This window comes from Heterodontus francisci, chromosome 9, assembly GCF_036365525.1.
Source record: "Heterodontus francisci isolate sHetFra1 chromosome 9, sHetFra1.hap1, whole genome shotgun sequence".
NCBI lineage: Eukaryota > Metazoa > Chordata > Chondrichthyes > Heterodontiformes > Heterodontidae > Heterodontus > Heterodontus francisci.
Window position 1 is genome coordinate 37,538,066 of NC_090379.1, and position 25,528 is coordinate 37,563,593.

The 25,528-nt window shown below is 41.0% G+C and overlaps 2 protein-coding genes across 8 annotated transcripts in view; one reads left to right on the plus strand and one right to left on the minus strand.

The window, feature by feature from the left end:
- dhrs7 (dehydrogenase/reductase (SDR family) member 7) overlaps window positions 1–16,377 on the plus strand; it is a 40,184-nt gene extending 23,807 nt beyond the window's left edge. For 2 of the 5 annotated variants that reach the window (XM_068038801.1, XM_068038803.1), the window contains exons 7-9: window positions 7,756–7,878; window positions 8,354–8,569; window positions 15,285–16,373. In XM_068038801.1, coding sequence (XP_067894902.1) covers window positions 7,756–7,878; window positions 8,354–8,569; window positions 15,285–15,332 — 387 coding nt within the window. In that variant the 3' untranslated portion in view covers window positions 15,333–16,373. Of the gene's footprint in view, window positions 1–7,755; window positions 7,879–8,353; window positions 8,570–15,284 lie in introns of all 5 variants that reach the window. The other 3 variants (XM_068038800.1, XM_068038802.1, XM_068038804.1) reach the window with 2 other exon arrangements.
- A 318-nt stretch (window positions 16,378–16,695) lies between these two features.
- The window catches only part of pcnx4 (pecanex 4), a 40,314-nt gene continuing 31,481 nt past the window's right edge, over window positions 16,696–25,528 (minus strand). The window contains exons 11-13 of one of the 3 annotated variants that reach the window (XM_068038799.1): window positions 22,876–22,954; window positions 19,496–19,533; window positions 16,696–16,942 (exon numbers count right to left, since the gene is read on the minus strand). In XM_068038799.1, coding sequence (XP_067894900.1) covers window positions 16,928–16,942; window positions 19,496–19,533; window positions 22,876–22,954 — 132 coding nt within the window. In that variant the 3' untranslated portion in view covers window positions 16,696–16,927. Of the gene's footprint in view, window positions 16,943–17,335; window positions 19,534–19,612; window positions 22,955–25,528 lie in introns of those variants that run through there. The other 2 variants (XM_068038798.1, XM_068038797.1) reach the window with 2 other exon arrangements.

Below are 25,528 nucleotides of genomic sequence, written 5' to 3' on the forward strand. Positions count from 1 at the left end.
TTGGGGCGATGAGGCCTCCCAAAGCCTGCCGCTCAATTTTATGCCACCCCCACGCCATCATTCGACCCGCTTGGGCGGCATAAAATTCCAGCCACTGTCTCTACAATTTAAAATTCTCAGTTGAAACTCTGCAACAGCCAGTTAGTCATGACCACATCTGTTTGTGGATTGTATTGAAGCAGGGGATAGCTGCTTTGTTCCCAAACGCTGTCTGTTAATATGCAAAAATGTCTTTCTAGCCAAGGGCCTGGCAACCCCTTGTAACAAGCCTTCTCTCTTCTTCCCAGCAACAATTTGAAATTTAATGTCCATGTGGCGAAATTAATGTGCCTCATTCTTAACAGCTGGGGGCCTGCATGACCCCTCCACACTCAAGGGAATGAAATGCGATTTGAGAAAAGGCACATTTCATTAAAAGGATCGAGAGAAAAATATATCAGATACAGGAAAAAGATATGCATTTCTCTTATTCCCATTCATTCATAAATCCTAACTTACTAAAATTGTCTTTTCTTGTTTACTGCTTTAATTTCCCCTTTTTGGCATCCTAGTAAACATGTGGTTCTTTGGGGAAGTTTCTGTTCAGTTTGCCCATTGCCATGACTGCCTAGGGTCTTCGTTCCTGCTGAGGTAATTTTTTTTTTTTAAAAAAGAGTCATTAATGGCGACTCTATCCTGAACTCTCTCTCAGTGCTTTGCTGAGTCATGCAAAGGCTTTTAACTTCAGGTGATGGGTGGTTCCATTATTTTCTGACTGTGGGAGAGGATTATTTGTTGAATTCTTTGTTCTCTGGGACACTCCTGCCTGTAGGTATGTGTGCAAACTCTACTGCACTGCCCTGTGGCACTTCGACTAAGTGAGGCATCACCCTCATGGTTTCTGTGCCCCCTAGAGGTCTTTCTTTGTCTCTGCAGGTTCTTGTAAATGCTGTAAGCAACTTTATTTTAATTTTTTATTTAGAGATACAGCACTGAAACAGGCCCTTCGGCCCACTGAGTCTGTGCCGACCAAGAACCACCCGTTTATACTAACCCTACAGTAATCCCATATTCCCTACCACCTACCTACACTAGGGGCAATTTACAATGGCCAATTTACCTATTACCTGCAAGTCTTTGGCGGTGGGAGGAAACCGGAGCACCCGGCGAAAACCCACGCGGTCACAGGGAGAGCTTGCAAACTCCGCACAGGCAGTACCCAGAATTGAGCCCGGGTCCCTGGAGCTGTGAGGCTGCGGTGGTAACCTACTGTGCCGAACTCTGGTGGGGTGCTTCTAGAGCCCGCATTTACATAGCAGGATATGGGATTTAACTTTTCAAATTGTTCGGGGTTGGCTGACAGGACAGTTGGGGTTTTTATCCAGGATTCCTCCCGGACCTCCTTTAACCTGCCCTCTTGGTCACTTTTTCCCCTTCCCTGTCTAACCTTTTGCCAGTCGGGTGCCTGCCTGTCCCCTTTTGTTCTCAGCGGGGGTCCCTTACAGTTCACCAGCCTTCAGCTGGAGGGTCCTCCTAACATTGGTACAGGACTTAGGGGTGCAGGCTTCACTGTAGGTTGGGGTTCCCCCTCAACCTGGCATATGTGGCAACTGCTGCAATATTCCACCACATCTTTGCAGAGTTTTGGCCAGTTAGACTGCTGTCTTTTGCGGGCTTTGTCCTTCATGTACCAGCATATAGAGCCACTATAGTCTCGTGGGCCTTTCTTAATATTTCTCTCCAGTACCTCTGCGGCACCACTAACTGGAACTACTGTCCACTCCTTGCTCCCAAGTCTGTGAGGACAACTCCATTTCCTCATCAGTACCTCATTCTTTAGATAGAAGCAATCAATGACTCCCTCTGCTTCACTTTCAGACTGGGCAGCCTGTGCCAACTATCGTAATGCTGGGTCGACTCGCTGAGCCTCAGCTAGGGAAAGTGCATTTGATTCATTTTCTGGGTCTCCTAACTTGCTAAAGAAAGTCTCGGACAGGCAGACCTCATGGTCATCTGCCTGCAGTGCCAATGCAGTCTCCTCTGGGGGAGCTGGTTTGATCATGGCCTGATCATGTGACTAACTGGTCTGACCACATCGGTTTGTGGATTGTATTGCAGCAGGAGATAGCTCCTTTGATCCCAAACACCGTCTGTTAATATGCAAAAATGTCTTTCAAGCCAGGGACCTGGCAACCCATTGTCACAGTGGTTAGCACCGCAGCCTCACAGCTCCAGTGACCCGGGTTCAATTCTGGGTATTCCCTGTGTGGAGTTTGCAAGTTCTCCCTGTGTCTGCGTGGGTTTCCTCCGGGTGCTCCGGTTTCCTCCCACATGCCAAAGACTTGCAGGTTGATAGGTTAATTGGCCATTATAAATTGCCCCTAGTATAGGTAGGTGGCAGGGACAGGTGGGGATGTGGTAGGAATATGGGATTAGTGTAGGATTAGTATAAATGGGTGGTTGATGGTCGGCACAGACTTGGTGGGCCGAAGGGCCTGTTTCATTGCTGCATCTCTAAAACTAAACTAAACTTCTCTTCTTCCCAGCAACAATTTGAAAATTTCATGTGCCTTGTTCTTGGCAGGTGGGGGCCTGCATGACACTTTCCATAGCAAGCCTTCTGGAGTTTAACATGGCAGCAGAGGATGGTTGCCTAAAACTGAAGGTTGGGAACTAGGACTTTTTATTAAAATATCACAGGCTATTGTGGAAAATATGGCAGAAAGCAAGTGTAAATTGTCAGGGTATGATTACCCGCCGATGTTCTGAGTCTGAACCATATGACCAGTGGAAGAATGAAGTGGATATGTGGACACGGGTTGCATCTCTGTTATGAGAGTGCTTCTACTTTTTTAAAAATATGTTCTTAAGGACTCATTTAAATTGTGGAAATGGATTAATTTGCAAGTCTGAAGAAATGCTGGACTTTGTTTTTTTTCACTTGGGTCACAGAAAGGCCACTTGACTATGAAAGCATTACTGGAAGAATCAAGGAGTGCTGAAAACAACCTTTGCTGGTGATCACCTGCCTTAAGATAAATAAACAGGAACCTTGGACTGGGGGGGGGCGGGGAAGAGGTTTGCAGAGAAGCCACATGCCGGGGTTTGTGGAGGTCAGGAGGTTGACATTCTGTTTGGGGTTTGAATATTGTTCCTAGTTCAGTTGGGGCGTGAACTGTTTTGAAGACAGTTGAAGATCAGCCTGCCAAGGAAAAAACACCCAACTCATCTCTTTCTTCCTGTCGCTGAAAAAACGCAGCATATTTAGTGTGATAACCGAAACCCTTGATGCCACATTTCTCCTGAGAAGCTGGAAAAACCCTGCCAGATTAATTTGCGATGCCACTTGAAAAGAACTGCTCCAGAAAAATCCCAGTGTCCTGCCTTTGTGTATTTGGATGCCAGACCAAAAGGGACAACTGGCATCTTTCCAGATCATCTTTTTTTCACTTCATGAATTAGAAAGTATGTGGTCAAAGTATTCCTTTTTCTGTCTTTTTTGTAACATGGTTCTGCAGAGAATTTCTTTATTCTTTTCAGTGTGAGAGAGAGAGCTGGTGTGTAGGGGAATTAAAAGAGGAATTTTCATATTTCAGTCTGTTAATGCTTTGCTTCATTAATGGATAAGTCTTGTTTTTATAATCTGATAATTTTGTTGTTTAAGAAACCTGGTTGGTGTATTTTATTCGTTCATGGGATGTGGACGTCATTAGTTAGGACAGCATTTATTGCCCATCCCTAATTGCCCTTGAAGGTGGTGGTGAGCCCCCTCAAACTGCTGCAGTCCATGTGGGGTAGGTACACCCACAGTGCTGTTAGGAAGAGAGTTCCAGGATTCTGATCCAGTGACAGTGAAGGAACGGTGATATAGTTCCAAGTCAGGAGGGGAACTTGCAGGTGGTGATCCCAAATGATTGGAGGATATTGTCAGTATCAGTTGTCTATGGACGGAATCCCAAATTGCCTTCTGTAGTGTACCACAGTCCTCCTGCTCTAGAAAGTACTATAATTAATTTTCGCTGCACATTTAAATGCTTCACAGGCAGTGGATATGGGATTCAATTTGTCGAATATTTTGGGTGACATTCTGAACAAGGGACATACTGAAGATAGGATACCAATTGAATGTCATATGGATAATCTTAGAGTATATGATTGACTGTATTGGTAACTGGGTAAACATTTAAAAAATATGTGACCTGTGGAGAAGTGGGACTAGAAAAGACAGTGCACTCATCCCACCTCGGTCATAACACTCTACCAAAGAGGAAACAAGGTATGGCCTTGGTGTTGTCACTTCCTACCAAAAGTAAAATTTAAAAGATGACCTATTGAATGTGTATGAGGTATGGTCAGACTTTGATATATTTTGGAAAACAGATGGTTATTCAATGGAGGAATATATCATGGACTTTAACAGATTGAATAGAAGATTGAGGAAATTCAGTTTGGAGATCCGTGGTTCAGTGCTAGCATTTAAATTGCTAGATTGTGCGAGGGTGTCGCATATTGACAGGCTCCTGGTTCTAACTGGGATTTGGTTCTTGGACAAAGACTCCCTGTTGGATCAAATGTCCGCTGCCTTAAATAAATTCCTGGGAAAGTATCATTTCCTGCAGCCCTGGTAGAACAAACAGGACTCGATGTTTACTAGATTTCAAAATGGTCCAGATACTGGAAGCAGGCATAAGTACAATGGAAGAGTTGAAGGAGGAGGAATGTGGATGAATGCACCTTTACCAGGTCTGACTATTATAGTAGAAGACAGAATTGGAACAGCAATCATAGGTGAATGAATCCCAGTAATGCCCACGGAACAAATAATAGGTGCTTCAGATGTGACTCAAAGTAATAATTATGCAATGAGCTGCCCAAAACAGAGGGGCAGAGTCCTCGAAATAACGCAGAGAATTCTGAGGCAGAAGATACTGATGAATCCAAAAAAAATTCTACTAGTCACAAAGAGTTTTAGTCCTGGGATGAATGTGTTAGTTGTGGATTTGTTCAACTGTGCTATATTGGATAGTGCTTGCAGGTCAACAGCACGTTGAACTGATTGATTAACAATGTTATCTGGATGCACTTAGTAGTGAGGATCGTGCAAGGTTAAAGGAGTATAAAAGTACTACCGCTTTAGGTTTGGTGATGACAACACATTGAAGTCACTGAAGAGTAGCAATTCCATATAAAATAGCTGGAGTAAGCCACTTTATCAGTACCGATGTAGTCTTTAGAGGGATACTTTTTACTGTTGAATAAGCCTTCAATGAAAAAGACATAAATAAAACTTGATATGGAGCAGGATAAGGCAGTTGTTTTTGGGAAGCCAGTCAGAGTATTATTGTATACCCTGAACAAAACTTGACATTACTAGTCAGAATGCTAGAACAATATTAATGGCATCAGTTATTTAAGAATCAGAGAGAGATAAAAGGCAAATTATCTTAAAGTTACACAGACAATTCTCTCATCCTTCTGGTCAGAGATTTAAAAACCCTGCTAAAGGATGCAAGTGTGACTGATGAGTATACGAGGATAATAGATGAGTGAAAAGTGTGAAATCTGAATTAAAAAAAAAAAACGGAGGACACCATCACGTCCTATTGTCAGCCTTCCATTGGCACGTGATTTTAACGGAGGTGGTTGCCATGGATTTAAAGGTATGGGATAAAGACAAGAATATTTTAATTCTACATTTTATAGACCTAGCAAGTAGATTTGGTCTTCCTACAATAATAGAAAGGACAAAATTATGGAGAAATGGATAAGGACTGGACTTGGGGCACCAGCTAAGTTTCTGACAGATAATGGAGGGGAATTTGCCAATGATGGGTTCAGAGACATGTGTGAAAACATGAACATTATGGTTATGAATATTGTAGCTAAAAGTCCTTTCAGCAGTGGGCTCTGTGAAAGGAGTCATGCAGTAGTTGATGAAATGCTGCATAAAATCTTAGCTGACCAGCCAAACTACAAGTTGACAACTGCCCTGGCATCAGCGGTTCATGCGAAGTATTTGCTTCAGATGGTTGAATGGTTGGAGGATTATAGTCCCTATCAATTGGTCTATGGGTGGAATCCCAAATTGCCGCCTTTATTGTGCCACAGTCCTCCTGCTCTAGAAGGTACTATTATAATTTTTTTCTGCACATTTGAATGCTTTACAGGTAGTGGATGTGGGGTTCTATTTGTCAAATATTTTGGGTGAATTTCTGAACAAGGGACATACTGAAGATGCCCATTGACTGTTATGGGGATAATCATCCTTTGTGGGACAATGTACACTCTACAAAAAGTGAGTGACTGAGAAAAAAACTATGTACTGACCTTGCTGGATTGAAACAAATGCTGGAGAGAAAGGAAATCTCCAAACTAAAATGGGTAAATCCAAGTCATCAGCTATCCGATTGTACTAGCATTTCTTTGTGAACAAAGAACAAAGAAAATTACAGCACAGGAACAGGCCCTTCGGCCCTCCAAGCCTACGCCGATCCAAATCCTATCTAAACCTGTCGCCTATTTTCTAAGGGTCTGTATCTCTTTACTTCCTGCCCATTCATGTATCTGTCTAGATACATCTTAAAAGACGCTATCGTGCCCGCGTCTACCACCTCCGCTGGTAATGCGTTCCATGCACCCACCACCCTCTGCGTAAAGAACTTTCCACGCATATCCCCCCTAAACTTTTCCCCTTTCACTTTGAACTCGTGTCCCCTTGTAATTGAATCCCCCACTCTGGGAAAAAGCTTCTTGCTATCCACCCTGTCTATACCCCTCATGATTTTGTACACCTCAATCAGGTCCCCCCTCAACCTCCGTCTTTCTAATGAAAATAATCCTAATCTACTCAACCTCTCTTCATAGCTAGCGCCCTCCATACCAGGCAACATTCTGGTGAACCTCCTCTGCACCCTCCCCAAAGCATCCACATCCTTTTGGTAATGTGGCGACCAGAACTGCACGCAGTATTCCAAATGTGGCCGAACCAAAGTCCTATACAACTGTAACATGACCTGCCAACTCTTGTACTCAATACCCCGTCCGATGAAGGAAAGCATGCTGTATGCCTTCTTGACCACTCTATTGACCTGCGTTGCCACCTTCAGGGAACAATGGACCTGAACACCCAAATCTCTCTGTACATCAATTTTCCCCAGGACTTTTCCATTTACTGTATAGTTCACTCTTGAATTGGATCTTCCAAAATGCATCACCTCGCATTTGCCCTGATTGAACTCCATCTGCCATTTCTCTGCCCAACTCTCCAGTCTATCTATATTCTGCTGTATTCTCTGACAGTCCCCTTCAGTATCTGCTCCTCCACCAATCTTAGTGTCGTCTGCAAACTTGCTAATCAGACCACCTATACTTGTGAAACAAAGAAATTGTTAGAGGTGATAGAGGAGGGGCGGCTCACAATGTAATACTTTGTACCCAATATGGAATGAATTTTGAAATGTTGTTTGAGCATATTAATCCATGTATTGTAAAAGAAAGAAGGGAATCTGTTAATTGTGTATCAATTTTTTGATTATATGCAGGTGGAGGGTGTTAATTGGGGTCTGTCTTGAGCAGATACTTACTGAGACTGTAGAGAGTTTTTAAGTGAGGAGCCACATGTTTGTAATCCTTTTACTCAGTACAATAAATGTGAAACTGAGTAACGATAGGTTCCAGCATTATCCTTCCATAACAAGCTTCGTAGAGTTTAACAAGGCTACCACTTGCATCATACACAGCACTAACACTTATTCTATATTGTATACTCTTTTCTAGGGATTTTTTAATTCCCTTCGACCGGAACTTGCTAATTATCCAGGCATCGTAATCAGCACTGTTTGTCCAGGACTGGTCCACTCTAATATTGTGAAAAATGCTTTTACTGAAGTGTTAAATAAGGTACTGTGATATACCGATCACCAGCAGTCATTAGTGAAGTGTATCCAGGATTGTTTAAATGGTGGTTGTTTACATTATAATAATTGCATTTTTATTTTTTCATTAAATGTTATTCTTCTAATTAAATACTCAATGTTTAAAATAGTCACACTAAGAATATTGAGAACAGTTCAACATATTAGAACGGAACCAGTAAGTTTTTATCTTAACGATTCAATGGAACAGTGAATTGAAAAATATTTTTATGGATATATAAAGGATAATTAATTCATTTTCTAATTGAGGGCACATTTAGATAATTTTTATTTGATTTGAAATGTTACTTACCTTTGGGGCAGACTGTTAGCTTGGCTGGTATGTTAAAATAATGCGTAGGTGTGTTTAGAAATCCCATTTTATTAATATTTTGATTTTATAGAATCATAGACAGTTTAAGGCACAGAAAGAGGCCTTACTTACTATTGCTTTTCTTTAGGCTGTAACTGAGAGTTCTGTACAATCTTGCAAAATGCCCACGACTCGCTGTGTCAGACTGATGCTAGTTGGTATGGCAAATCAAGTAAAGGAGATGTGGATTTCAGAGCAGCCTCATCTACTTTATGTTTATCTGTGGCAGTATGCACCCACCTGGGCCTGGTTGGTTGCAAACAAGGTGTCTGTGAAAAGAATCAAAAATTTGAAAAGTGGGTTGGTAGGTACTATTTTAGAAAGATTAATCTGTGTATAATAACAGTTCCTTTTTTAAAGTTCATAGTTGTTTGTACCCATTATAATGAACCTCAAAGTTTGTCAGCTCCTTAAAAAATACTCCCAATAACGGTAATTAAAAAAAGACATGATTACATTTAAACACACAAAAAATCTCTTGCCAATGGTTAGCCTGTCGTTTAGAGACACCTTTTCTACTCCCAAAGAGACTGGGATGACTAGCCTGTTTCAGATTGAAATGAAACTACATGGTAATGGATTCTTTCTCAGAGTATCCCTTCAGATGTATACTTAGCATTAACAAAATTACATTTTTCACTTAAATCTATGTAAAATTTAAAGAACTATCTACCTAGGCTGTGTTAACCTAGATTAGGAGTTCCATTTTTTTTTTAAGCGACTGATATGAGTAGAAACCCATTACCATACAAGAGTCTCCAAAACAAACTACTGACCTGTTCACACAGGTTGCATTTCTAAGCTCACGAAAAGAGTGCACATTCCCTCCCAGTAGGGTCACACCTCACTTTAAGACAAGAAAGCTTAGGTGCATGTTGGCAAGAGCCAAAGCTTAGGTTTCCCAAGTCCATGTTGAAGTTTTACCAGCTAAAACAAAGCAACGTGGAACAACACAGTGCCTAGTGAACTGTGGACCTGTCTAGCTCGGATAGTGAACTACCAAGTCTGCCAGAGGGTCAGAACAAATGATTATAGACTTGAAATATTAACAGAACTTCATCTTTTCACAGATAAGGGCGACACAGTAGCGCAGCAGTTAGCACAGCAGCCTCACAGCTCCAGCGACCCGGGTTCAATTCTGGGTACTGCCTGTGTGGAGTTTGCAAGTTCTCCCTGTGACCGCGTGGGTTTCCGTCGGGTGCTCCGGTTTCCTCCCACAGCCAAAGACTTGCAGGTTGATGGGTAAATTGGCCATTATAAATTGCCCCTCGTATAGGTAGGTGGTCGGGGAATATAGGGAAGGTGGGGATGTGGTCGGAATATGGGATTAGTGTAGGATTAGTATAAATGGGTGGTTGATGGTCGGCACAGACTTGGTGGGCCGAAGGGCCTGTTTCAGTGCTGTATCTCTAAATAAATAAAATAAATACTGTGTTGGATCCCATTAGTTGCACAAAGAGAGACGAAGTCTGACTGTAGCTTTAAGAAACTTTATTGCAGTACTTAGTTTTCTGAAGATGTAACAATGAACTGAACTAAAACTAAAAGCAACACATACACTGAACTGAACTGTTCGTGCCAAATCAAGCCTTATTATAGTTATTCATACAAATCAGTAACACCTACTCTTTGTTCCCAATTGGTCTACAAACTTCTGCAGCTTCTTGGTGTCAGGGCCTGTTTGGGGTACTGCCTTGTCAATTTGTTTTTAACTTCGTACTCCAGTTTCCCATCCACTTATCTCCTTGTGAACCATTAGGCTGACTGTTATACAAAGGGTTATTATTAAGCAGTATACAGCTGTCCTGATAGTTTCTGCTTGTTAGTCTATTTCTACTGATAAGCTGCCTCTGCAGCCCTGAAGTTATGAAGTCATTTCTGATAAGCTGTCTCTGCAGCTCCGAGGTTATTTTGTTAGTAGGCTATACTTAATTGATTAGTTCACTTTAAATGTCCCCAATAATTCTGTTCCCACATACTGCCTGGCCTGCTGTGTTTCGCCAGCATATTCCGGTTGTCTGACAGAGAGTTAATTTGGTTATAATCTTAAATCACTAAGCTTGGGAAATTTGCAGGTGACACAAAAATTGGCAGTGTAGTTGATGGTGAAGAGGATAGCTGTAGACTCCAGAATTATATCAATGGTTTGGTTGAGTGGGTGGAAAATCGGCAAATGGAATTCAATGTGGAGAAGTGTGAGGTAATGCATTTGGGAGGGCAAACAAAGCAAGGGAATACACAATAAATGGGAGAATATTGAGAGGGGTACAGGAAGTAAGAGACCTTGGAGTGCATGTTCACAGGTCCCTGAAGGTGGCAGGACAGGTAGATAAAGTGATGAAGGCATATGGAATGCTTTCCTTTATTGACTGACATATACAATACAAAAGCAGGGATGTAATGCTGGAGCTGTATAAAACACTGATTAGGCCACAGCTGGAGTATTGCTTACAGTTCTGGTCGTCACATTACAGGAAGGATATAATTGCTCTGGAGAGAGTACAGAGGAGATTTACAAGAATGTTGCCAGGGCTTGAAAATTGTAGTTATGAGGAAAGATTGGATAGGCTAGCGTTGTTTTCCTTAGAACAGAGGAGGCTGAGGGATAACTTAATTGAGGTGTACAAAATTGAGGAGCCTAGATAGAGTAGACAGGAAGGATCCATTTCCCCTAGCAGAGAGGTCAATTACCAGGGGGCACAGATTTAAAGTGATTGGTAGAAAGACTAGAGGGGATATGAGAGGAAACTTTTTCACCCAGAGGGTGGTGGGTATCTGAAATTCACTGCCCGGATCGGTGGTGGAAGCAGAAACCCTTAACTCATTTAAAAGGTACCTGGGCCTACACCTGAAGTGCTGTAACCTGCAAGGCTATAGACAGGTTTTGGAAGGTGGAATTAGATTGGACAGCTAGTTTTTTCAGCCAGCGCACACATGATGGGCTGAATGGCCTCTTTCTCTGCCATAATATTTCTGTGGTTCTAAGCATATCATCTTGGAACCAACTAGAGGCGGATTATCTCCCTCCTTTCCCAAGAGCTATGTCACTAGTTGGTCAGACAGTTAGCAAATGCAGGTGTCTCCCAGGTGTGGGACAGCAGGTCACCATGCTGAGCTGAACTCACCAAAATCTGTGTGTATTGCCACCTGACCATTAAGATTCTGAGGAACTGGACGTGTATTGATTTTCATATTCAACCTAGTGTGAGGAATTCATGTATTTCTTTGTCACCAAGATCAAGACCATCCATTCCAGTCTTTCCCTTACTCCCCAAGACACACCTCTGGTCTCCTTCCACTCAGTTTTTTTCTCTCCTTCTCGTTTCTTCGTTTCTTCCCTTCTTGCCTCCTTGACCTTATTCTCACTAACCTCCTGGCCATCCAAGTTTCCTTCTTAGTTTTTAGTTTTGGAGATACAGCACTGAAACAGGCCCTTCGGCCCACCGAGTCTGTGCCGACCATCAACCACCCATTTATACTAATCCTACACTAATCCCATATTACTACCACATCCCCACCTGTCCCTATATTTCCCTACCACCTACCTACACTAGGGGTAATTTATAATGGCCAATTTACCTACCAACCTGCAAGTCTTTTGGCTTGTGGGAGGAAACCGGAGCACCAGGAGAAAACCCACGCAGACACAGGGAGAACTTGCAAACTCCACACAGGCAGTACCCAGAATTGAACCCGGGTCGCTGGAGCTGTGAGGCTGCGGTGCTAACCACTGCGCCACATTCTGCCTTAACCTGATAACCGGTTTCAGTTTTCAGTGCTGCATTTCTTCCTTTTAACATTAATCCTCCTCAAAAGTAAAAACGCTTGACTTTGCTATCCTTGCTAAACAACACCAACCTTCTTTCTTCTCCAAGTTCTTTGAATGTGTTATAAAAGCAAAATACTGCAGATGCTGGAAATACTCAGCAGGTCTGGCAGCATCTGTGGAGAGAGAAGCAGAGTTAATGTTTCAGCGACCCTTTCAGAACTTTCCAGCATTGCAGTGTCTCCCCTTATCAGGACTGCTACCCCAGCTCCCTTTTTTTTCCTCTATCTTTTCTGAACACTTCCTATCCTTGTATATTAAGCGCCCAATCCTCACCATTTTTAAACCATATTCCCATACTGCTGTTTGTGCTTTTAGCTCATCAACCTTATTCACCACACTTTGTGTGTTTACCCACATGCATTGTCATCCTGTCTTTGCATTCCTCGTAGTCCTTCTCAGTCCACTCCCATCTAATACAGAACTACTTTCCTTCTCCAGAACCGTCTGATAGTCTCACTCTGACCTCACCTGATACTTTGCTATTTTCTACTCTGGTGCGATCTGTCCCTTCCAATTCTCTATGCACCTTGGTGTTCTTTTGTATTCCTGGTTCCCATGCCCATGCCAAGTTAGTTTAAACCGTCCCCAATAGCACTAGCAAATTGCCCCGCAAGGAAATTTGTCCCAGCTCTGTTCAGGTGCAACCTGCACAGGTCCCACTTTCTCCAGAACTGGTCCCAGTGCCCTAGAAATTTAAAGCCTTCTCTCCTGCACCATCTTTCCAACCATGCATTCATCTGTGCTATCCTCAAATTCCAAACTCACTTGCGCATGGTACTGGGAGTAATCCAGAGATTACTACTTTTGAGGTCCCTCTTGCTAATTTCTTTCCTCACTCACTAAATTCTTTTCACATCCTTCTTCCTACATCACTGCTACCAATGTGGACCACAATTGCGAGCTGTTCATCTCCCCTCTGGGTGCTGTGCAGTGGCATCATTGCCCCTGGCACCAGATAGGGAACACACCATCCCGGATTCACGTCTGCCACCACAAACGCCTAGCTGTTCCCCTGACTATCAAATTTCCTATCACTATTGCTGTTCCAGTCTCCTTGTACCCCCTTGTACAGCTGAGCCACACGTGGTGCCCTGGTCTTGGCTCTGGCTGCACTCCCCAGGTGAGCCATCACTTTCCTCAGTATTCAGAGTTGGAGAGTGAGATGTACTCAGGGGCTCCTGCACTACCTGCCAGTTCCTCTTTGACTGCCTGGCGGTCACCCATTCTCTCTCTTCCTATATACTCTTAAGCTGCAGAATGACCATATCTGTAAACGTACTATCCCCTAAGCTCTTAACCTCACGGATGCACTGCAGTGATGCCAGCTGCTGCTCAAGTTCTGAAACCCGGAGCTCAAGCTGCTGCGACTGATGACACATCCTGCACATATGGTTATCCAAGACGAGAAAGGTCCTGGAGTTCCCACATAGCACAGAATGTGTACTCCTGAGGTTGGAGCAGCCCTGCCATTCAATCCTCTATTTGATAATAAACCCTGCTACGACTAATAGTAATAAACCTTGCCAATAGTAATTATAACATCACAACTGCTAATACTTTACCAATACTAATCTACCTTACCACTATTAATACACCCTACCAATACTAAAAACCAATAGTAGTAATAAGTGTTGCCAATATTAATTATTTAGAACAGTGCTGGGACCACTGTTGTTTGTGATATACATAAATGATTTGGAGGAAAGTATAGGTGGTCTGATTAGCAAGTTTGCAGACGACACTAAGATTGGTGGAGTAGCAGATAGTGAAGGGGACTGTCAGAGAATACAGCAGAATATAGATAGACTGGAGAGTTGGGCAGAGAAATGGCAGATGGGGTTCAATCAGGGCAAATGCGAGGTGATGCATTTTGGAAGATCTAATTCAAGAGTGAACTATACAGTAAATGGAAAAGTCCTGGGGAAAATTGATGTACAGAGAGATTTGGGTGTTCAGGACCATTGTTCCCCGAAGGTGGCAACGCAGGTCAATAGAGTGGTCAAGAAGGCATACGGCATGCTTTCCTTCATCGGACGGGGTATTGAGTACAAGAGTTGGCAGGTCATGTTACAGTTGTATAGGACTTTGGTTCGGCCACATTTGGAATACTGCGTGCAGTTCTGGTCGCCACATTACCAAAAGGATGTGGATGCTTTGGAGAGGGTGCAGAGGAGGTTCACCAGGATGTTGCCTGGTATGGAGGGCGCTAGCTATGAAGAGAGGTTGAGTAGATTAGGATTATTTTCATTAGAAAGACGGAGGTTGAGGGGGGACCTGATTGAGGTGTACAAAATCATGAGAGGTATAGACAGGGTGGATAGCAAGAAGCTTTTTCCCCCAGAGTGGGGGATTCAATTACTAGGGGACACGAGTTCAAAGTGAAAGGGGAAAAGTTTAGGGGGGATATGCGTGGAAAGTTCTTTACGCAGAGGGTGGTGGGTGCCTGGAACACATTGCCAGTGGAGGTGGTAGATGCGGGCACGATAGCGTCTTTTAAGATGTATCTAGACAGATACATGAATGGGCAGGAAGTAAAGAGATACAGACCCTTAGAAAATAGGCGACAGGTTTAGATAGAGGATTTGGATCGGCGTAGGCTTGGAGGGCCAAAGGGCCTGTTCCTGTGCTGTGATTTTCTTTGTTCTAATAAGACGAGACTCACCAGCTACCTACTTGTTATTAATACTTGATATTTTAAACTTTTTAAAAAATACTTCCAATTGTTTAGACTCAGTCCATAAGCAGCAATACTCACCAGCCAATCAACGCACCACTTTCCTGTGATGTCAGTGTTGACTTTTTTTTTTCCCTTCAAACTCCAGCGCGTAAAAGTAGTTGGTTCCTCGGTCAGTTGGCTCCATGCAGTTCCGCTGCTGCCGACGCCCTCCAGGTCCTGACCTTAAAAAGTTGCCAAATATGCCGAATAGACTTGTGGCTGTAAAGGGATTCTGCTCCACTTTAAGCAGTGAATATATTATGTGTAACATGATTATAATGCTCATAAAATCATGCATCCTTAAATAAGCAAACCCCTGCCCCCGCCAAAGTAGATCTTTTAATATATAGATAATTCCATCTCAAACTTCTATACAGCTGGGGATTTACATATATCATAATTGTACACAGGAGCATCTTTTTTTCCCAGCCTTTTGCTCCCTTCGGTTAATTGTTTTTTTTTTATATATTTCAGGATGCTGATGCCTCTTATTTTGAAAAAATAAAGGTTAAAGTTGCTTGAAACTGACTGTTATGCTGTGGCTAAAGAAAATGAAGTTTTACCAATGATAGATATTAAACAATGGTGTATTTTCATTAAAACGATCAAAGTGCCGTTCACATCTTCTGGACAATGAGGACGTGACAGGCCCTATATAAAACAGAGTTATCTCTGTTACCTCAAGGTTTGAAGTGTTGTCTCTGCTCTGTTCAATCAAGCTACTGAGTAACAAAATCCTACCTACAATTTTTTTCCCATTTCCCTGTTAAATAGAATTCTTGCTAATTCTTGCAATAAGGAATGCCACCACAGCCTTTGAAGAGTTATAAAGCACAAGGTTTAATTGTTCTTTCTGACTCAGCCAGTTCAAGTATCTGTTGAAACGGAAGAATTCTGTTGCTATCAGGAGCTAATTTAATAAATGAAGTTATATATTTTTCTGAATAAATAATGATGTTGTTCTTTAAAGAAACCTGGTGTGGTGTGCTATATTCTGGGGGAAAAATAGTGTTTAATTTGGCTAGTCTTTGGTAGGTGTGAAACTTTACTTGATATGCTATAACCTGTGGAGTAGTGGGACTGAATTAACAGTGCATTACTCCTGCTTTGGTCATAACAGGTGGATGCAAAAGGTCACACTGCATTATTCCAAGAGAATCAAGATAGTTCTCTCAGCATCCTAGCCAATATTTCTCCCTCGATCAATACCACTAAATTATTAGGTTATCTTGGTATTTATCTCATTGCTGCTATTTATGGGATTTTGGGTGTGCACAAATTGGCTACAGACTACATGTCAAAGAATACTTCATTGGCTAAAAAGCGCTTTAGGACTACTTGAGATCACGCAAGTTACTATGTAAATTCAAAAAAAGTGCTTTCCAACTTTAATTTAGTTTCCAAATTTTAGGTTTCCTGAAGGTGGGTAATAGTACAGAAATGGTGGCAACAGTCAGCATGATCCCCTGAAAAAGTTTGAATGTTAATGGAATGGAAAAAAATACTTAATTTTAGAGCTTATACTACTTCATGGATAATCAAGTTTAAGTGTTTAGCACTTGTTAGCGAATTAATTTTTACTGAGTTCATTTAAATTTTTCTAATCACTTTAAATAAAACCATTCTATCAATATTTCAAAGAGAAATCTTCAATGATATTTTAACATTCCATATTTGTGATCTGTTGTAGTCAAACGTCTGCATACACATTCATTCCATATAATATTAAACAAAGTTAGCAAATGAAATTCCTACCTTTTGCAGAGTCTGTGTCCCATTCGTCCCAAGTTACATATCTTGGAGCCACCACAATTCCCAAGGAAGACAGTCATTACTTAGTTGGCAGGCAACAGCCAAGCACACAGCCGGGCTCTTGCTAGGTGAATAGAAAGAGCTGAGATTTCAACACAAGTGGCATGGTGAGCAGTGCAACTGACCACAGATGTGCGAGTGCTTTAGCGGCATTCACCGTTTGGAGGTGTAGAATTTCTGTATCAGCTGCTTTCCCCTCTGCAACCCAATCATGATGGGCACTGATCCTAGATATAGAAATGCAGGTTCTCTCATAGTCCCCAGATACTACCTTCCAGCAGCCATCGTCCCAAGTTTGAGTTCTCTCAATCGACAAGTGTCTGCTTTCAACAAAATGGAAGGGCCTATAAAAGGCAGCAAATTGATGTCGGCATCCAAATCCAGCATTAAGATCAGCTTTACTCATTGCCAGAAACTAACGCATGAGACTGAGTGAACCTTCGTGTACTAAGTAATAAGTCTGCACAGGCTTTCCCTGCCGCCATTTTTCTTTATTGACACAAATCGACTTCAGCTTAAATCTGGATCTCACACATGGTTATTATGTTATACAGCCAAAGTGTTTATGAAGTATAATTAATGAATGAGAGCATTTATAAATTAAATAAAATGCATTTCAAGTATACTTTAAAACTGAATGTTTTCAAATTAATTATATAGAACTGGGGTGACCAAACTGACCTTTGGTTCACAAACAACCACCAAACTCTAGTAACTTGGCCACAAAGACCAGGCAACTCAGTAATACAGTATTTTTGACTATTATTTGCTGGTTTGTTTGAATTTTGTGGGTTTGGAGACTGGAAAAAGCTATTCTTTACGTTGTTGCCTCATTAGTGGCTAAATGCTAAATTAGAACACCAAAATCCATTACTATCAGAAATTTCAGACATATGAATTGTAATGGAATCTTGCTATGTGGCTTAGAAACATAGGAAATAGGAGTGGGGTAGGCCATTTGGCCCCTCGAGCCATCTTCATTCAACTAGATCATGGCTGATCTTCTACCTCAGTCATTTTCCCGCAGTATCTCTGTACTGCGCTGTAATGTTCTAATCCCTCGATATCTATAATATCTAGAAATTTGTCGATCTGTCTTGAACATTCTCAATGACTAAGCCTCCAAAGCCCTTTGGGGTTGAGAATTACACAGATTCACCACCTCAAGTGAATAAATTCTTTCTCATCGCAGTCCTAAATGGCCTACCTCTTATTCAGAGACTATGTCCCTTGGTTCGACACCCCACCCTCAGCCAGGGGAAGCATCCTTCCTGCATCAACCCTGTCAAGCCCTGTAAAAAATTTTGTATGCTTCAGTGAGATCGCCTCTCATTCTTCAAAACTCTAGAGAATACAGGGCCAGTCTCCTCAATCTTTCCTCATAGGACAATCCCGTCATCCCAGCAATCAGTCTGGTGAACCTATGTTGCACTCCCTCTATGGCAAGTATATCCTTCCTTACATAAGGAGACCAAAACTGGACACAATACTCCAGGTGCAGTTTCACCAAGATTCTATACAACTGTAGCAAGACTTCTTTACTGCTGTACTCAAACCCTCTTGCAATAAAGGCCAACATACAATTTGCCTTCCTAATTGCTTGCTACATCTGCATGTTAGCTTTCAGTGACTTATGAACAATGACACCAAGGTCCCTTTGGACACCAACACTTCCCAATCTCTCAGCATTCCAAAATTTCTGTTTCTCCTACCAAAGTGGATAACTTCACATTTTTCCACGATATTCCATCTGCCATGTTCTTGCCACTCACTTAGCTTGTCTAAATCCCCTTGAAGCCTCTTTGCATCCTCCTCACAACTCACATTCCCACCTAATTTTGTGTCATCAGCAAACTTGGAAATATTATATTTGGTCCCAACAATCTATATCTATTATTTGGATGTGAATAGCTGGGGTCCAAGCACTGATCCTTGCATTACCCCACTAGTCACAGCCTGCCAACCTGAGAATGACCCGTTTATTCCTACTCGCTGTTTTCTGTTTGTTAACCAATTCTCGATCCATGCCAGTATATTACCCCCAATCCCACGTGCTCTAATTTTGCTTACTAATCTCTTGTGTGGGACCTCAAAAGCCTTTTGAAAATCCAAATACACCACATCCACTAGTTCCCCCCTATCTATTCTGCTAGCTAAATCCTCAAAATGCTCCAGCAGTTTTGTCAAACATGATTTCCCTTTCATAAATCCATGTTGACTGCCCAACCCTACTATTATTTTCTAAGTTATCACATCCTTTATAATAGATTCTAGCATTTTCCCTGCCACTGATGTCAGGCTAACAAGTCTGTAGTTCCCGGTTTTCTCTCTCCGTTCTTAAATAGTGGAGTTACATTTGCTTCCTTTCAATCTTCAGGAACTGCTCCAGAATCTATAGCATTTTGGAAAGCAATCAACAACGCATCCACTATCTCTACAGCCACTTCTTTCAACACTCTAGGATGTTGATCATCAGGTCCAGGGGACTTATCAACATTTAGTCCCATTAATTTCCCCATTACTACTTTTTTTTTTAAACTCATGCTAATTTCTTTCAGTTCTCATTCTTGCTAGTCCCTTGGTTCTTCAGTATTTCTGGGAGGTTTTTTGTATCTTCTGCCATGAAGATAGACACAAATTATTTGTTTAGTTTCTCTGCCTTTTTTTATTCCCCATTATAAATTCTCCTGTCTCTGCCTGAAGTGGGCCCACATTTGTCTTTGCTAATCTTTTCCTTTTTACATACCTATAGAAACTTTGTCATTTTTATGTTTCTTGCTAGTTTACTTTCATAGATTATATTTTCTCTTTCTTTATCAGTTTCTTGGTCCTCCTTTGCTGAATTCAAAAATGTTCCCAATCCTCAGGCTTACCACTTTTGTAGCAACTTTTATAAGCTTCTTCCTTTGATCTAAGGTGACCCAAAAAAGACAAAAGAAAAACTTAATCATTCCTGATATTGAAGTAAACTTTAATTTTACAGAGGCTCACAAAATAGAAAAAGGTTTTCCAATATATACAAATTTAAACCTGGAAAAAAGTCATAAAAGTTAAATATGAAATAAAGCTGTACATGTATTTCATTACATACAACCTACACTTCTAATAAATTTGAATTGAAAATTTATTGCTCATCTGAAAACTAGGACTTGCCCATCCATTTAAAAACTGATTATAATAAAATTCTGTTTTAAAGGGATACTGAAATAATGGAAGATTATATACTAAACAATTCGCACTATGCAGCACTAAAAATAAAAGGCACTGTTTACTGAGATTTAATCATATTCAATACAATATTTTGCATGGTTACTTTAAAAAATGCTCGCACACAGACATTTCAAAGAAATATGCTTTCTGGCACCCTGCAATCTTACAGATTCTTCATAAAAACAATCCTTTTAACAATATAATTGATTAGCCAAAGAAGAACTTGCTTTGCTTTATTATTCCAGGTTTTATGCAATTTTTTGTACATTATTTTCTTTCTGTATGGGTTAACAAGTTGGTCAGCCAGTCAGACTATTTTGGAGGAATGGGAGGTGATCTTGTTGAAACACAGGACCTTGGGGCTTGACGGGGTAGATGCTGAGAGGATGTTTCCCCTTACGAGAGAGACTGGAACCAGGAGACAATTTAAGTTGAAGATGAGAAATTTTTTTCTGAGGGTCATTTGTCTGTGGAATTCTCTTCCCCATAGAGCAGTGGAGGGGAGTCATTGAATATTTTTAAGGCTGTTAGATTGACTCCCTTGTCAATAAAGAATCTAAGGGTACGGGGTAGACAGCAAGGTGGAGGCCACAATCAGATCAAAATTGGAGGTCAGAAGTATAGGCGAGTCATTAATAAATCCGATGAGAAATTCAGAAAAAAGGTTTTTTTTTTAAACCCAATGATTGACAAGAATGTAGAACACATGACCACAAGGAGTAAAACAGCGAACAGCACAGATAAATTAGAGGAAGCTAGGTAAGCCCATGATGGAGAAAGGAATTGAAGGGTGTGCTTATATGGTTAGATGAAGAGGGATGTGAGGAGGCTCATATGTAGCATGAATGCCGGCCTGGACTCGTTGGGCCGAATGGCCGGTTTCTGTAGTCTTGATGTATCTGAGATAAGAGTTCGCTATCATCTCCAAGTAGTCCCACTTGTCTTTGACTATCCTTTTTTACTTATTTATGTTCTTGTATATAAAACAAATTGCTTAATCCCTTTTCTTAATACTCTGGGTATCTGCATATGATTCTTGATTAATCAATAAATACTTAATGTCGACTCTGCAAATTGAGAAAATATACCAGGTTACCAAATATTTACTTCACCTCATCACAAAAGTTTGTTTGTGTAGATCGGGGGTGTCCAACCTTTTCGGGTTGGGGGCCACATTACAATTTTTGCCCTACTTAGGGGGGCAGTTAGAAAATTTCAGAAAGATAAAGGCATTAAAAATTTATCTTAATGAAAACAAGAACAAGGGGCAGTACAGTGGCGCAGTGGTTAGCACCGCAGCCTCACAGCTCCAGCGACCCGGGTTCAATTCTGGGTACTGCCTGTGTGGAGTTTGCAAGTTCTCCGAGTCTGCGTGGGTTTCCTCCGGGTGCCCCGGTTTCCTCCCACATGCCAAAGACTTGCAGGTTGATAGGTTAATTGGCCATTATAAATTGCCCCTAGTATAGGTAGGTGGTCGGGAAATATAGGGACAGGTGGGGATGTGGTAGGAATATGGGATTAGTGTAGGATTAGTATAAATGGGTGGTTGATGGTCGGCACAGACTCGGTGGGCCGAAGGGCCTGTTTCAGTGCTGTATCTCTAAACTAAACTAAAACTAAACCACTCACAGGTTGCCACCAATGTTTTTTTGTTGGCATGTACTAGTAGCCACTAGGGACCATATATGTGCAACTCTTCTGCTTTCCCTTCCATGCTGCAGATTGTTACCACAGTCTGTGCTCTGCACAACTCAGATTGGTAAGTGAACCTATGCTCTCTTATTTTGGGGTTCTTAACACTCAGTGCTAGTTCATCAGCCCAACATCATTCCAGGTTTTAAAATTTAAATTTATAGAACTAGCAAGAAATACAATACTGAATCCAAATTAACTACCACAAACCCATTTTCACTGCTGCAAAAGAAAGCAGTACTAAAAAAATATACACTACATTCAAAATGAGCTGATGCAATTCCAACATGCCAGGATTTTAACATGAAATTTTAAAATAGTCTTAGCAGGATTTATCAAGTGATTTAAACTCAGTGAACTCTAAGATCTAGTTAAATTTGTGATACGTTGAATTAGGTTACTGCAACTTTAAAGTCAAATAAAAGGTTTCTTATCAAAAAGGGAATGAATACAAGCATTTTCTCAGGACTGTTAGTTCATGGCAAAAGTTTCTGGGTTTCTCCTGAAGGAAAAAAGAACGAGGTAAAGAACATTTTATAGCCAATCCTATGTAATTACATTCATGTAGTGAAATATTTTAGAATGAGGGTTTTAAATGTGCCTCATTCCAAATTTGTCTTAAATAACCAGCTACACTTTTACAATTCAACAAAGTATATTGAATTTTTTTAATGCAGAAAATAGCGTATGGCATACGCTCTCCTCTTGAAAGCTAGTGGCACATGCTTGGATACAGGTTCAGTTATTTCAATCTTCAAATTCCTACCCCAAGTATTGGCATAATTTTAAAAACATGGAAGCATCACAGTTGGGCTCAATACCAGCCCATAGTGTGTGTGCGCTCGCACTCCAACAAGAGTCACAGGATAGCAATCCTGGTTAATTTCACCAGTCTTGTTTTCAGGGATACAAAGACCACAAAAATCTATTAAAAATGATCAGGAAGTTAAAAAAATAATTATCCTGGCAAAAAATTCAATAATTTTTGCATAGTTGATACATGAAGTCCCAAACAAAGCACTGATTTGTTCCAATCAGCCTAGAAGTTGTAACAAAGTGGTATTAACTACAAAATTGCCAAGCCTCAACTTCCGTAAACGAGGCGAACATTTTACTTTCATTGCTTCCATAGTAGTAACTCAGCGTTGAACACGGATTAAAACTTTCAATGAAATTCTTCAGAACAAAGGCACATGGATAGACGTAGATGAATAAATTGGATAGCCAAGGGGAGGGTCAGCTGACTGCACTGTTAAATTTCTAAGTAACACAGGATGTGCTTGTATACTGTATCGTTCCTCATCATCATTTGTGGCGTACAGAAGCTCCCAAGACAAGTTGGCCCACTGACCTCTTATTGCTTCTGCATTCAACCGTCCAACCTGCAACAACAGTTCCTGCAGCGACAGTACACGGCCTGTATATGTGCTCTGCAAAAGCATTCAGAACAATTTTAACTCACTCACGAATTAAAATAAATTTCATGTTTCAATGTTGCCATATCAAAATTATATGGGCAATAGTTAGGACAAGTCATTTATTACAGGAAGTGCTTTCTTACAAAAATCCAGACATTTTCACTTATTCCAGGATTTTTGCTGCAAAATTGTCATGATGGAAAATGAGGGGGGCAATTTGGCTTGGTTAGTAGCACTTTCAGAGTCAAAACAGTTATGGGTTCAAGTTTCACTCAAGTAGCACTGCATTGTTAGAAATACCAGCATCTGAATGAGGTGTTTAGCTGATACCAGTCTGCCTGATCCGATGGACATAAAAGATCCCATGCCACTATTTGAACAGCAGTGGAATCTAGCCACCTTTCCTTCCTCAAGCAACAGCACTAAAAAAAAAGTCTTCATCTCATTTGTGGGATCTTGCTATGTACAAATTCTCTACCTTGTTTGCATACATAACAGCAATGACAGTACTTCAAAAGTAATGGACGTGATAAGCCACTAAATAAGTGCAAATATTTCATTCTTGCTCAGGCACAAAACTGCAGAAATATAATTGTAGGACTGTACAGATGTCAATTTTGCAGTTAAGATGTAGATCAATAAACTCAAAGACAGACCAATAAAACAATGAATGATAATCAGGAGAGTAATTAAACATTGAACTTGTAAGGTCAAGCTGGCAAAAACAAAACCCATCAAAACTGGAAATAAGATGTCATCCTAGAAGTAAGGACCTGCACCACAAGGATTTATGATTCAAGTGAACAAGGTTCAAGGTGCAGGTTACATTAGCCTCCAAAAGCCAACACATTTCTTAATTTATTACTGGTTTTTCACTTTTTCATTACCATGAATGTTTTGGCAGTAATGTTGGCAATATTAGCAAACCAGTACAATATAATTTTTTCCCAGAAGTGTTAATATTTAGCACAGTAAATTCCAATGGATATTATATAAATTAGAGAGCTACATATATTTTTCTTTTATAATATTAAGCTTCAAAATGTAGTCTCTTAAAATAAATGTTTCCATCAACTCAACAGTTGCCAGTAGTTATGGCTTGGTTAGACAAACAAAGAGAATCTAATATAGTCAAATGCTTTTGCATTAAAAAAAAATTACTAAAATCATCTTATACACATGTTCCAAAATGCATTTCAAATACAGATACAGCAACCAAAGAGAAGTTTTAAAAGGCTTTATGTTAATGGGGAGAAGTAGTTTCAGAAGATAATCTGGGTATGTTGATTAAATGGCAGAATGCAGAAGAATGGGTGACAGGTCATGCAATAAGAGTCAGGAGAGCATAGCATGCATGCTAGGGTATAGGCTAGAAAAGATTCCAGAGATGAAAGAGGGAGGCCATGAAGGGATTTGAAAATGAGGATTTTGGAGTTGATATATTATGGAACAAGGTGAAGACAAACAATAGCTTTGTGGGATGGATATATGAGCTGGAGTTCTGGAGGAGTTGTTGTTTATGTCTGCTGGGTATGCCAGTAAGGAAAGCCTTGTAGAAAAGAAGTGCATTTAGAAGTGATAAAGGTTTGGATGAGGATTTCAATCACAGCGGGAGTGGGGCAGAGACATAGGTGGATAATGTTCCGAAAGTGCAAGGGGTCTTGGCAATGAATTGCATATGACATTTGAAGCAGAGAACATTGTTGAGTCGGAGCTGGGATCAGTCCGATTAAGTATCTGGAAGAATTCTGCGCTTCCTTGTTCCCTCTGGATCACCCACCATCTTCCATTTCCCTTGATACAATCCTCATCTCTTCCCTCAAGTCAGAGGGCTGGAAACTCCAACATACATGTGGGTTGGTTTCATCAGATCTGCCCTGACCATGTCAAGTATTACACTGCCTTTTTCCTTTTTTAGCCAAAACCACATACTGTTCCAGAATTGTGCTGGACAAGGATAGTCTAATGAAGTACTTCTGAAGTGTTGTTACTGTTGTAATATGAGGAAACGTGGCAGCAGTATGGGTAGAGCAAACTGCAGTGTGATAAATTACCAGAGAATTTGTTTTTTAAAAAAAAATTATATTGGTTGAGGGATAAATACTGGTCAGGACACCAAGTGAGCTCCCTTGTTCTTCTTTGAATTATGCCATGGGATCTTTTAGGTCTGAGAACACAGATGAGGTCTTGGTTTAACATCTCATCTGAAAGACAGCACCTCCAACAATCCCTCAGCACTGCACTGGGGAGTCAGCCTAGATTTTTGTGCTCAAGTCTCAGGAGTCGGACTTGAGCCCACAACCTGAGTCAGAAGTGATAGTACTACCCACTGAGCCACACTGGTATGAAAGGGACTAAGGATAGGAACATAGGAGCAGGAGTAGGCCATTCAGCCCATCGAGCCTGCCCCACCATTCAATACAATCATGGCTCATCCACTTCAATGCCTTTTTCCCCACACTATCCCCATATTCCTTTATGTGATTGATATTTAGAAATCTGTCAATCTCTGCATTAAACATACTCAATGACTGGATTTCCACAGCCCTCTGGGGTAGAGAATTCCAAAAGATTCACAACCCTCCG